The following is a 14651-nucleotide window of genomic DNA, read 5'->3' as shown; positions in this document are numbered from 1 at the left end:
CTCTCACATCTTCTCTCTCTACCCCATCTACTGTAACTCATTTCTCTCCTTGTTCACACACCCATGATGGTCACAAAGTTCAAGTAGAATAAATTCAATGAGCTCAAATTTTAATGATATGGTAGTCAAACTAAGATCAAGACATAGAGACTCTTTTATGGACAGTGTTGGGAGCCGGCGACCGCACCCTGAAAATGGCGCTGGCCTCCTGCTACTGATGACTTAGCGGTTAGAGTTGTTAGAAGTAAACAACTCCTTGCAAGGTTGTGGGGCTGGGCTCTGGCCTGCTTCCGCTGAGCTGTACCTATTAGACTTCTCCACGTGGTGCTAGTTCATTGGCGAGGCTGGGTACTTAAGCTAGGGCAGACCGGCCGCACACGCTCTTCCCTTTCTTGTTCCTGTTTTCTCATCATGATTCAAAGGTCCTGAGTAAACTGCTGAAAGAAGAATCCTGTGTCGTGTTTCCTTTGCCGGCGAGGGATCACGACAGGACAGCAAAGGTGATTCATTATATATTGAATTAAAATGAACTTTTCTACATTAGCCTCTGAAATTCATTTTCCTACTGTTGTAGGAATTCATCTTGAATGATGAATAAGGCAAAATAGGCCTCCATATATAATGAGCTACAACCTAGCTTGATGTGCAAGCAGATTATAAACTGAGTATACTCTTCAATCACAGTAGATTATCCCTCAGCCAATCCCATGCTCCAAACTGTCAAATTATGCCTCTATAATGTAAAGAACAGACTACCAATCAGGTAATCTCTGGATGTCAGTTTTGGTCTTTCTGGTTATAAAAGTAGCTCATCACATTGGAAGGGAGAGGTGATTCAGAACCTTTGTGGTCTTGAATGCTGTGCAGTTCTAGAATCTTTTTCTTGCTCAAATAAGCTTTATTAAGTATAACTGCTTCAATTTTCCCCCTTGTAGCAATACAAGTATTCTTAGTAAGATTAACCATTAATTTATCAAGAGAAATATGTAGATCAGAGGCAGTAGGATGACATATTTGAAGTGTTAAAAGAGAAAGGCTTTCAATAAAAATTCTGTATCCCATAATGATAATTTTTAAGCAAAAGCAGAAAATAATATATTCCCAGATTAAAAAGAATGAGAATTTTTCATTAGCATGCCCACCTTGTAATAAACACTAAAGGAAGTACTTTAGGAGAAAAGGAAAAGCCAGTATAGAGGCTGATTTAGAAAACAATAAATTTATAATATGCAAATCAAATGTATTAATGACCAAAGGAAGAAAAATTTTCCACAAGATGAGGCAAAAACAAAATGGTTTTACCAGTAAATTTTGCCAAATGTTTGAAAACTAATACCAATTCTCTGCAACTCTTACCTCTTACAAAAGAGGAGAAAACAATACTAAACACATTTCCTCTGGATAATGTTTGTCTGATAGCAAAACCAAAGCCTTCATACAAACACAAAAGAAAAAAGGAAGGAAGAAAGAAAACTACAGACTTCTATCCCTTAAAAATATATTTCTGACATTTTACAACCTAATTATAGTAAATGGAATTTTGCAACATGTGAAAAGATTAGTACACCATAACTAATTAGGATGTATACTGAAAATGAAAGATTGATACAAAATTGGAAAGTCACCAAATTCAATCTTCCACATTAAAAGAGGACAAAGTGCATATATCCATAGTAGTAGTAAAAGCATTTGACAATATTCAAGTTCTTTTCATGAAAAAAAAAATCAACAAACAAGAAATAGGAAGGAACTTCCAGAATCTGGTAGAGTGCATCAATGATAAATATCTTATGTCCCACACCCTTTTTGTGATCCTCCAGATTGAAATTAGGGTCTTGCTCATAATGGGTAAGCTAATGTTATAATGGTGAAAGATTTCATAATATTTTTCTACACTTAGGAACGAGACAAGGATATTTATACTTGTCATTCTATTCAATATTATAATGAAATTTGTTTGGGTAATTAGGCATGAAACATAATTTATCAATATTGGGAAGATGCAAGCAAAACAGTCTCTACTATAAGATACAGAAAATCCTAGAAAATGCACCAAAATTGTTGGAAATTACAAATCAGTTCCTTGAGCTTGCCAAATCCGTATAAAAAACTTAATGCTATTTCTATATAGTCAGCAAAGAACAATATGAAAAGGATGTTAAAAGAATGATTCAATTTATAATATCATCAAAAACATCAAATTCTTAATAAATTTAAATATTAATTTACATTAAAATCTACAAATTATGAATTATTGTACATTAAATTCTAGAAAATATGAATGAAATATATTAAATGATTCATAATGAAATTGAAAGACATTCTGTGAATATATATTGAAGACATTATTATAAACATGCCAATCCTTTCCAAAATGATTTCCATATTCAATGCAAGCTCTATCAAAATCCTACCTGTTTTCAGAAAATGACAAATTGATAATAAAATTCATGTGAAAAATCAAAATTTCCACCATTGCCCCAAATTTTTAAAATAGAAAAAAATATATTTGATACATACTTCGGATTTCAAACTTACTTAGATCTATGATAAGAAAGTATGGTACAAGGATAAGAAGAGACAGTGCAATAGAATAGATTTGAAATTCCAGATATAAACCCTCATTTTTTGATTGATTCTGAGTTAAAGGTAACAAGACAAATGAATATGAAAGGAATAGTCTTCTCTTATGGTTTGGATGAGGCAACCCTGAAAGTTCATGTAAGAGACAATGCAGGAATATTCAGAGCTGAAATGGCTAGATTAGGAGTAGTGTAACCCACTCAATGGATTAGTCCATTAGCTGGATTACTAATTTGGCAGACTATTCTACTAAGTGGTAACTAGGCATGTAGGCCATGGCTTGGGGAAGTCAGTCACTGGGGATGGCCTTGGGAGTTATATTTTATTCCTAGCTCCTCACTCATTTTTTCTGCTTCATAGTTGCCATGAACTGAGAAGCTTTCCTCTGTCATGCATTTCCACCTTTATGTTCTACCTCAGCAAAAGCCCAGAGCAATTGAGTAACTGATCATGGATTGAAATTTTGAAATTGTGAATCCTAATAAACTTTTCTTCCTCTAAGCTGTTGTTTTCAGGTATTTTGGTCACAGCAACAAAAAGCTTTTTATTTTTCTACATGCTGAAATTCTCAAGAGTCTGAATATCAGCATTCAGAAAAATAATATTAGACCCTTACCTTACACTTCACACAAAAATTAGCTAATTAAAAATGGATTATCCTTAAATATAAGAGTTTCAAGTAGAAAATTTTTTGAAGAAAATAGAGTATTAGCAATCCTTATAACTTTAGATTAGGGAACAGTTTCCTAAAGATGACACTGAAAGCAAAAGTGACATAAGAAAACATATCAATTAGTCTTTATCAAAATTAATACTGTTTTTTCATTAAAGGACAAAATTACAAAAAAGACAACTGACAGAATTAAAGAAACTATTTACAAATAATATCTGATAATGTAGTTGTATACAAAGTATATTAAAAAAAGTTCTTACAACTCAAAATAAAAAAAAGATAACTGAATTTTCAAGCTAAGCTAAGATTCACATAGTCAGAAAGCACATTTTAAGATGATAACCCTCATTAGTCTTTAAGAAAATGCAAAAGAAAACAACATGAGATACCCCTTCACAACAACTGGAACTGTTAAGATAAAACCATATAAGGAATGGCCAGATGTGGAGGATTTAGAACTCTAATGCATTGCTGGAGAAACTGTAAAGTAGTATATTTACTTCAGAAGATAGTTTGGATGTTTTACCATAGCATTGTCAAGTGTTACAGCAATTCGACTCCTGGATGTATACTCAAAAAATTGAAGATACATTTCCATACACATATGTGCACAAGAATGTTTATGGCATATTCATTAGAGTCAAAACAAGTAACAATTTATATGTCCATGACGTGAAGAACAAACAATGTGGAATCACCATACAATGAAATATTTGGCCATTAAAAAGAGAATGAACTATAAACATTTGGTTTAACATAAAAATTCAAAATATTATGGTAAGTAAAATATACCAGTCACAAAAGATTTATCATTCTGTTAAAATGAAATTTCAAAAATTGATGAATCCACAGAGACAGAAAGTTTATCAGTGGTTTCAAGGCCTTGGGATAATGGGGAGGTACTGCATAGATTCTTCTGGAGTGAAAACATTCTAAAATTAGATGGTGGTAATAGTTGAAATATTTTATGAATATACTAAAATATGTTGCATAGTACACTTCAAAAATGTCAAATGTGATATGTAAATTATTTCTCAAAGTTATAAAAATATACATTAGTGAGGGAATTCATAAATAAGAAGATGTCATATATAACATACATAGTATATAAATTGATAGCACATCTAGTGAATGCTGTTTTCTTCCTGCATCCTGGTAAAGCTAACATGAGTATAACATTAATAATAATACATGATCTTTAAAATCACAAATAGAATCACAATCAGAAAGATTACTTGACCCTAGACTTATTTTTATGCCCTATCCCAAATGCAAGTTAATATCTTAGATATAAACCAGCAATCTCTCAAAAATCTCAAAAATGATAAAATGACTATGACACTTTGTGCTAATTTAAGTGACAAAGTCTTCTGACACATTTATAAATTTAAGTCATTAGGAGTTCACAATTAGTGGTGTCAGAGTCATCTAGAAAGACTGATTATGCCTCATGAATATTAAAATAAAGCACATTTTAATTAAGCCCTATTTTGTTGCTTGTCTTCTTTACAATTCTTAATACCTCTGTATTAAGAGCAATATTTTTATTTAAATAAAAGCACTTCCACAATAGATAATAAATGAATATTTGAGTGTTCTCATTTTGCTTGATGCACGTTTTTAGAAAAATCTATTTTTGAACAAATAAGTGGACTAAGATAAGTCTTGAATTCTTCATACATACACACACCCATTTATTACTCCAGTTTGAATTGTGTGGGGTCCACTTATATGTGAATAATTTTTATGAGAGTTGTATCAATTTGAAAAACCTTGCAGATAAACCATATAGACTGGAAATATCAAAAAATTAAACAAATGTAGGTATGTAATGAATGGAAAAAACTGTGTATAGAAGAATATTTTGTAATATACTACCATCTCTATGCACAAATTTACTAAAAAAGTTAAAGTTTATCAAATTTTAAGCACATACAGCACAACATGGCACCATTCATAATAAAAAAATAAAAACAAAAAGATGCAGTATTAAATCATATTGCATAAAATGAGCTGTTCTGAATATTTTAGTACTGTAATAATTTAATCCATACTTCCTGTTGCTAGTTGGTGAGCTCCAGTGTTGGGAACTGGCACTTAAAACACTGTGTGATAATAATCATCTTGGTATGAGTAGTTTGTCTTTCCAGTAAATTGAGTATCACAGTTTAAAAGTGATCTTTCACCATTCTTGGATATTTTTTGCAATATGATACATACAACATACAATATCTGTTATCTGTTTTTACTAATGGGACTTCTAGTCTACAGCAGGCTCTAAGTTAAGTTTTGGGAAAATCAAAAGTTAAAGACTAATTTTTGATTATACAAATGTTGGCAACCCTATTCTCTGTATGATTCATAGGATAGGTAGGCAGATAGATAGAGAGATAGACAAGATAGATAATTTCACATATATATTGAGACTGTATTATTTTGGGAGTGAAAACATCTCCTGATACCCAGGATATCAGGGAGCTGGTAAACTACTATAAACTAGGTTCACAGGGGGATCTTGGTATTCTCCTTTTGAACATTTCAACAGACATATCGCAAAACATCAGACAAGGCCACACTCTATGACCCCAATGGATCATATCAGAAAGTAGACTAGATCATAATCATATCTGCATAGTGATCACATCATACACATCATTCAAATGTAAAATTACAACCAGAATATTCCTCCATTGTAGCTAGCATGAGAAATTCCCCCTCTTTAAGAAAACTAGGCTTTTATCCCCTCTTGTCTTCTATCCTTCCAGGTAAATTTTGTGAACTCAGACATAATAGAATTTTGCTCAATTTCTAACAAGCTCCTATTGAGAATAAAGTCTCACTTCTTAAACCCTTCCCCCAAAGTATATAACAGGCTCAAACTTATAATTATTTCTAGCACCTGTGTCTAAGATTGCCATGGGTCAAGAGGGGTGTGCCTTTTCCCTCATTGCAGTGCATTACATATCTGACTTCCCCCTCCACAGGTTTGCTCCTGCATGTGTTTGGTGACTGTCTACATCACCAATACCCTGATACATGATCTTTGGGAATTAAAGAACTACAGGCTAAAAAGTACATATCGGCATCTCGATGAAGGAAATACTGTAAAAATTTAAATATATTAGGAATTATAATTCATAGAATTGCTTAAGACAAACAAATATAAATAAATGTGACATCTTTTTTTGTTGTCCATCAAAAACTGGTTATTTCTCCAAATAGTAGACAAAGAGGCTACTATTATCATTTTGCAGTGATATATCATTTTTAGTAATTGATTAGGTCACAAAATTAGCTCTGGATTTTTATATTTTTCTATATTTTAAATTAATATCATCTATCAGCATTGTGGGTCTCCATGTTACCCAAATTATTCATATATTTATTATTATCTTCAAAATTTCAATCCAACTATCATAAGTTATGTAAGAATTTTGTTCTAATAAAGTAAATTGCCTACTGTTGACATTCTTAGTCTTATATTCTACTTTAATCACTAAAATTGAGGGACAAATTTTGAAAATCTTTAAATAATTAGTATAATCCAGAATTCTGAACTGTAATCATAGGGCAAAAGGAAGTGTATGAGTTATTTCCCAGGACATGTTATGATGATTGTTTTGATTAATCCCTGGAAAATAATCATTTGAGTATATTTATATTTAATTATAATATTATTTTCTGTTATATCTATTATTTTCTTTTGCCTCCATGACTAGAAGTAACGCATTCTGATTATAATACTTGTGATCTTGCATACACTTGAGAGATCTGATATTTACTGAATGAATCAAGAAGTACAAGTTAAATAACAATGCAATCTGTTTGTTTGTCAATTGTTAGTATTGAATAATATTCAACTATAGAACACAATGATCATTTATGTTGTAAAACTTGGCACTAATTTTACTAAAATAATACAGACTCCTGGTAATATCTGGGTAACAGACTGAATATTTTAATTCAATTGACCCATTCCTTCCTTGTCATTTTGTGTGAATGGTCCACAACAGCACTGAGATGAAAAAACACACTTTGAAGAAATAAATGCATCTGTTACACGCCCACATCTGCAAATTGCCTTTCCAAGCTAAATCTGTTTATTCCTTTGCTGATTTGACATCTGGACTTTGGTATTTGCAAATTTCAAGCTAATGTGACACTGTCAAGTCAAGAAATGACTCTTCATCTTTGGATGGTTATTTTAATTAAATGGAAAAGTGAAAATAGTATCTGGATGCATCCCAAGGACATTGAGCAGTCCAAGTAATTTTATGAAGAAAACTAAAAAATATATTACTCACCGATAGCTTTTGTAAAGGTCAGTACAGGTGGAATTGTTCTTGCAAGGATTCTTTTTGCACTCATTGGTTTCTTTTTCACAAAAAGTTCCTTCCCAATCAGACAGGCATGCATGGCAGCTCTAAGAGAGTATGAAAATTATAAAACTAAGTTATTTATTGCTATTATACCTATCATCCAGTCATCACTCTTAGCTATTCTGATGTCTCTGGCAATTTGTAAACTTGTTTTCAGTTTTAATAAAACATCTATTCTCTCCCCAAATGAGTTTTACTCCAATGGAAATTTATGTGAACCACATTGCATTATATATAATTCAAAAACTATTGTAGTTTGTCAATACAATCTATACAACATTAACATTTTGTACATTATGACCACAATATATAACTATCATCTGGCTAAAATTTTTAAAAAGTAGTATATTAATAAATTGATTGTTACTAACATGAACAAAACTAAAGAACTATTTTTGCAGCTTAGCAACTAGATCACAAGTTAAAAAAATAAAAGTACAAAAAGTGAGCCTTCTGAATATATTTATAATATTACTGACAAATAAGTAACATAAATTTCAGTAATAATAGTAAATTAAACTGTAAAATTTTGCATGACATTTCACACAAAGAGTTCATGTAAAACAATATTATTCACATTACAAAGGTCTTGTTTTTACTGTGTTAGGTAAACAAACAAAAACCTCAAATTACTGAAGAGCAATAGTTAGTTACTAAATAAAAATACTTTGAAGAATGTCTTTGTGATAAATTAGAATTGAAGCATTTATGTTTAGAGAGTCTAAAGAAAGTATTATGAAAAATGCCAAAATCAATGATAGTTGTTATCTACATCTTCAGTTTTCAGTAGAAGTAGCAACTAGATTTAAATGGTTAGAGAGCATTGAAAATGGCTAGTACTGATATATGCTCTAAATAATATATATATATATATATATATATATATATATATATATATATATATGTTGGATTTTGAAAATTCACTGTGAATAAAACTAATGGTAAGTATGACATTTACAACCTTTTTACTTACCTGTAAAAATAGCAATAGTTAGGATAAACATTTTGAAACAAAAATATTATTAAACCTAATTTTACCTGCTTTTAAAATTTCTTTTAATGTGATATCTAGAAAAGCTGAATTACACACTTGCATTTATATTGCAAGGAGCAATGCTAGATAACATCAGCCCAGTCTTTCCATTTGTGAATAAAGTCTATTCAGTTATAAACAGGTATATGAGGAGCGTGAGTTCCAAGAGATTTGAGAATGAGACTTAGTTTAATACATCTCAGTGTCTTGTAAATTTCCAGGATACATGCTTAAGTTATGTTGGTTGAATAAACAAACAAACAAAAAAATAAGCAAACATAATGTAAAGACTACAGTTAGTACTCAGATTTCAAATGGAATCTATTACTTTTACTCATTATAGACAACAAATTTATTTTAAACTTAGTGAAACATCATATTATCAGAAGAACAAAAAAATGCATGCTTTATGTATGGTACACCTAAATTATGATAATTCAAATATGTAAGTTTCCTTTGGTGCCCTGTTTTGGCTTACTGGGGCCAAATGGTTTTCAATGCTGTATAAACAGCTGAAAAACTGGGATATGAGAGACACACTACTGTCAATATTGGGCTTCATTCCTGCAAAGTGTATTAATTATCCACTCAAGGTGTATTAATTTCCACTCAAAGTGGAAAATCAAAACATGATTTGCTGGGGTTTTGCATCAATTTCACGTTTTGTGCTCCATACATTGCTCTTATTCCCTGAGTAAGGTACCTCAGATTTCATGAGTTGTGTTTGGCTTACTTTTGGTAAATGCTAAAAGAGCACATATGCAAATGTTGAATGCAATGATAAAATTTTATCATCCTGCTATTTGTAGTGGACACTGTTCTTCAACATAAAAGAAAATGCTGACTCTGAAATTGGGGAAAACTGCCTCATTCAGCAGTGGAGACCAGAACAGAATAGACTGGGCAGAACAGGAATAAATTCTGATGGGCAAGTCATGTCTCTTTAGTTCTAATCTGAAATTTCACTTTTTAATAGGTATGAATCACTTCTTTAAAGACAAAAGCACAAAAAAAATACTGGTTTTACTTTTACTGTATCTGTAATACAGAGAATCAAAAAACAGTTATATTTCTTTCTCATTAAATATGTTTATTTCATAAAAGATAATAATTTTGGCATTTTGTATTTAATAGTTAATAGAAAATTATCACAATTTCAGGGTATACATATCATTGAAATATTAGATATTATAGCAGTGATCTGTAAATATGATGGAATCTGTACAAAGTGGAAACATGAAAGAATAAAGAAAATATATTTTTAGATATTCTAAAACATTAAATATATGAATGTTGATGGAAACACGAAAGAGTATAAAATAGAAACAACCCAGAGTTCAACTATGTGTACTCATCAGTACCCTACTTGTGTTAGAAGCATATTTTAAATTTTGACATTCTTTTTAAAAGTGGTTTTTCATGAAGCATTAAAAAGTTAATTTCAGCAATATTGAATAATGACTCAAGGTAAAATACTATTTTTAAACCAGACTGTGAATTTATAAAATAATGATAATATTTTGAGCCACTTTTGGTAGAAGAGGGAAATATATTTAAAACATATTTATCAAAAAGAATAAAGGTTTGCACAATTTGGAAAATTAGATCCTCACGATTTTTATCTTCTTTTACAGAGTAGTCATTATGCTTACTGAAAAATGCATACAAAGCACTTTCTCCAATTGAAAATATGCAGATAAGAAGGAGACAATAAAGATAAAGACAATAAAAGATGACCTGGGTCCAATATATTGAATTCCATAGCCAGTGAGACAAAAGAGACAAAGCCCTCAATTTAATGGTAATAATTCAATGAACTCTATTGTAATTTAGTTTTTCAGATCCACAAATATGGTAAATGTCTATTACTGGGAACAAGTATCACAAAGTAAGAAGTGTAGCACAATTATGAATATGAATTTTGAAGTTAAAGGGTGTTTAAGTTGTGAAAACCATCTTTTTGCTGCTCATTATCTATTGTTATAAGTTTTCTATTGCTACATAAAAATAACAATTCTATAATCCTCCAGAAAATTTATATATATATATATATATATATATATATGCTAATATATAAGTGCTAATGGCATCTACTTCATAGGCTGATATTTAGTGGCATGAAATGACGTCAATATATCATTTTACAGTTTCCCTGTTCAAGTGTGCAAATTTCAGATAACTTAAATCCTCTGTTTAGGGTTTACCAGGCTGAAATCAAGGTATTGACTGGGACTATGATCTCATCTAGGATTGGGAGTTGTTCAAAATCAGTGTAGTAGCAGCAGCTTTTATTTCATTCTTCCTGTAGGACTTAAGTATCTATTTTTCTTGTTAGGTGTCAAACAAGGATGTCTCTCAGCATTCAGAAGCCATTCTGAGGCCTTTAACTCATCCCTTCATAGCATGACCACACTCCTTCATGGTCAACAGAAAAGCTGCTTCAAGCCCCTTCAAAGTCCCATCAAACTAGGTCAGCACAGCATAGGATACTCTCCTGTTTGGCTAAAACAAGGGCAACTGGTTGGAGTCCTTAGTTACACTTACAAAATAATTTTCCATATAGTTAACATATTCATAGGAGGAATGTCATATTCATAGTTTTCATCCACACTCAGGGCATAAGTAGCAGGAAGCCTTAGTCCTGAGGACCATCTTATAATTTTGCCCACCAAATCTACTAACCTTAAATTCTCTAAGAAAAATTATAAAAGAGGGATAAAGTAGACAGATATGAGAAAAAGTAAATTGGGAAAATTCATTCAGGAAGAAATAGAAAATCATGCTAAACCAATGAATATATCATAATGCACCAAAGTAGGAAGATTGGTGGTTGAATCACAGGACTCAAAGAAAATTATTTCCAAATCTTTATGCCATACAGGTACAAAGAACAGAAAAACAGGGAAACTGCTGACCTTATTTTTTTTTACACTAATAATGTCTATCTATTAAAATCTGGCAAACATGTAAGAAAAAATGCAAAGACAGCCAATTTCACTCATGATTAAGAAAATAAAGTGAATATATATTATGTTCGTTTTATTTTGTATATATTCATTATATATGTATATATACATATATATTCATTTCATGATATCTAAAATTTTCAATTTATATAATGCATGGGTAAAAGTTTTTGTAGACATATAAGTATGCATCAATACAAAAACATCTATAAAGAAAAGCAAAAAATAGTTTGATTATTTCAGATGCAAAAAATCATAAAATTCAATACATATTGATGAAAACTCTCAGCACATGAGAAGTTAATGTCTATATATTAATCAAAAGTGATCTGCAAAATTATCATGAAAGCCAGAACTATGCTAGACATCATTTTCCAAATATAAATAGACAAATTTAATAAAATAATATAGAACCATTTTGAATTATTTTATTTAAAAAATTCATTGGTGCATATTAATTATATAGAATAATGGATTTCATTTGTAATAGTTGTACATGTATATAACATAATTCGATTGATTTCACTCCCCAAAAACCTCCCCTTAATCTTCCCTTCTTAATCCCTCTAATCCCTTTTCTCTACTGTAATGTTTCTCCCTCCTACTTTCATGACAACTTTTCTTCTAGATTCTACACACAAGAGAAAATATATACTATACAATTATACATACTATACTTGTCTTTTTGTATCTGGCTTATTTCATTTAACATGATGTTTTCCAATTCCTTTCATTTTCATGCAAATAATTTTTTATTTTATTATTCATAATATTTATGGCTGAATATAACTCCATTATGGGCTGGGCGAGGTGGCCCACACCTATAATCCCAGTGGTTCTGGAGGTGAAGGCATGAGGATCACAAGTTCAAAGCCAGCCTTAGCAATTTAAAGAGGTGCTAAGCAACTCAGTGAGATCCTGTCTCTAATAATATATAAAATAGGGTAGGGGTTGGCTCAGTGGTCAAGTGCCCCAGAGTTCAATCCCTGGCACCCCTCCCCCACAAAAAAAACCTTCATTATGTGTGTGTGTATGTGCATATATGTATCACATTTTCTTCGAGCATTCAACTGTTGATGGATACTTAGACTGCTTCCATAACTTATAATTGTGAATTGTGCTGCTATAAGCATGGATTTGTGTGTATCTCTGAAGTGTGCTGTCTTTAATTCTTTTGGATAAATACTGAGGAATGGTTACCAGGATCACATGGTAGTTCTGTTTTTAGTTTTTTTGAGAAATTTTCATAATTATATCCATAGTGGCTGTACCAATTTACATTCCAAAAAGTGGCATATAAGAGTTCCTTTATTTCCACATTCTCACCAGCATTAGCTGTTGTTAGTGTTCTTGATGGTTGCCACTCTTACTACAAAGATGGAATCTCAATATAGGAATGATTTTCATTTTCCCAATGACTAAAGATTTTGAAGATTTTTTTGTAAAAATTTTGGCTACTTATATTTCTTTTTTAAAAAGTTGGAACATTTAGTCCATTAGTAAATTCATTAAATAAATTATGGTGTTTTGGGTGTTGATTTCCTTGAGTTATTTATATGTTCTGACTATTAATTGCCCATCACAATGGTAGTTGTCATTTTTCCTCAATCTGTAGGCTCTCTCTTTACACTATTATCTGTTTCCCTTGTTTTTCAGAAGCTTTTAAACTTGATGACATGTATCAATTCTTACTATAATTTCCTAGGCTATATGAGTCCTATTCAGGAAGCCAATCTTTGTTGGCTTGTGTCCAATATGTTGAATTGTGTCCTGTATGTTTTCCTATAGCAGTTACAAAGTTTCTGGTCTTACATATAGGTCTTTGATACATTTTGATTTGATCATTGTACAGGGTAAGAAATACAGATTTAATTTCATCATTCTACACACATATATGTAGAGAGCCATCCCTGGGCTGTGTATGGACGGTGTTGCACATTGTATTCTAGTGAATGAGATAATTGGTGTCTGGGAACTTTCAATGGATATTTCCTCTGGTTGACTGCCCAGATCCCCGGAGAAGGGGTGATCTGCTGTAGCCCTATAGCCTCTCTGAGATGGATGTGACCTGCCAACCTGCTGACTGCAAGACTTCAGAAGCAAGACTCCACCTTTGAAACCTTACCCCTGCCTTTGATATACTCCCTTAAATAAACCACAGGAGCATTTTTCTAATTGTTTATCTCCAGTTTCTGTATGGGCTGGACTTATTAGGAGCTCCTCTTTTAAAACTATCTTTTCTGACTTTGTCTTTTGTTCTTTACTAATAATTCTAGACTTTAATTTCTCACATGGCTTACATCCTCCTTGGCAGCAAGAAGAATGCCCAAATGAGGTGCTGGCTGCCTCCCCAAACATATATCCAGTTTTTTTTCCCCACAAATTATCAAAGAGGCAGCCTTTTATTTTTTTGTGTGCTTTTGGCACTTTTGTCAAATATTTGATGAATATAGCTGTGTGTTTTTGTCAGTATATTTTCTATTCTGTTCTACTTGTCTATATGTATGTTTTTATGCCAGTATCATTCAGTTTTCTGTTACAATATATCCATGGTGTGATTTGAATTTGGGTATTTTGATGCCTCCAGCATTGGTCATTCAGCTCAGGATGGCTCTGGCTATTATAGGTCTATTGTTCTTCCATATAAATTTCTAGTATAGTTACAATTGTAACATTTAATTTCTAGGTCTGTGAAGAATACCTTTGGTATTTTGATGGGAATTACATTGAATCTTGACTACTTTTAGTAACATGGCCATTTGGTAACATTAGCCATTTTGCCTATCCATGCATAAGGAAGGTCTTTCCATTTGCGGATGTCTCTATTTCTCTTTGTCAGCATTCTTTAATTATCCTTGTATAGGTCCTAGATATTTTTAAAAACATTCTGAATGGAATTATTTTTTCTGATTTCTTTCTTAGTGGATTAATTATAGGTATATATTATAGAAAAATGATTCATTTTTATTTGTTGATCTTGTATCCTGCAACCTTGCTAAATTTATTAGCTTTAGATG

General features: G+C 31.5%; 1 protein-coding gene across 3 annotated transcripts in view; it reads right to left on the bottom strand.

The window, feature by feature from the left end:
- Positions 1-14651, bottom strand: part of Eys (EGF-like photoreceptor maintenance factor) — a 1135848-nt gene that overhangs the window by 1078055 nt on the left and 43142 nt on the right. For all 3 annotated transcript variants that reach the window (XM_078019814.1, XM_078019816.1, XM_078019815.1), the window contains exon 3: positions 7561-7679. In XM_078019814.1, the coding sequence (XP_077875940.1) occupies positions 7561-7679 (119 nt within the window). The remainder of the gene's footprint in view (positions 1-7560; positions 7680-14651) is intronic.

This window comes from Ictidomys tridecemlineatus, chromosome 8, assembly GCF_052094955.1.
Source record: "Ictidomys tridecemlineatus isolate mIctTri1 chromosome 8, mIctTri1.hap1, whole genome shotgun sequence".
Lineage (NCBI taxonomy): Eukaryota > Metazoa > Chordata > Mammalia > Rodentia > Sciuridae > Ictidomys > Ictidomys tridecemlineatus.
This window is presented reverse-complemented; position numbering and strand designations above follow the sequence as displayed.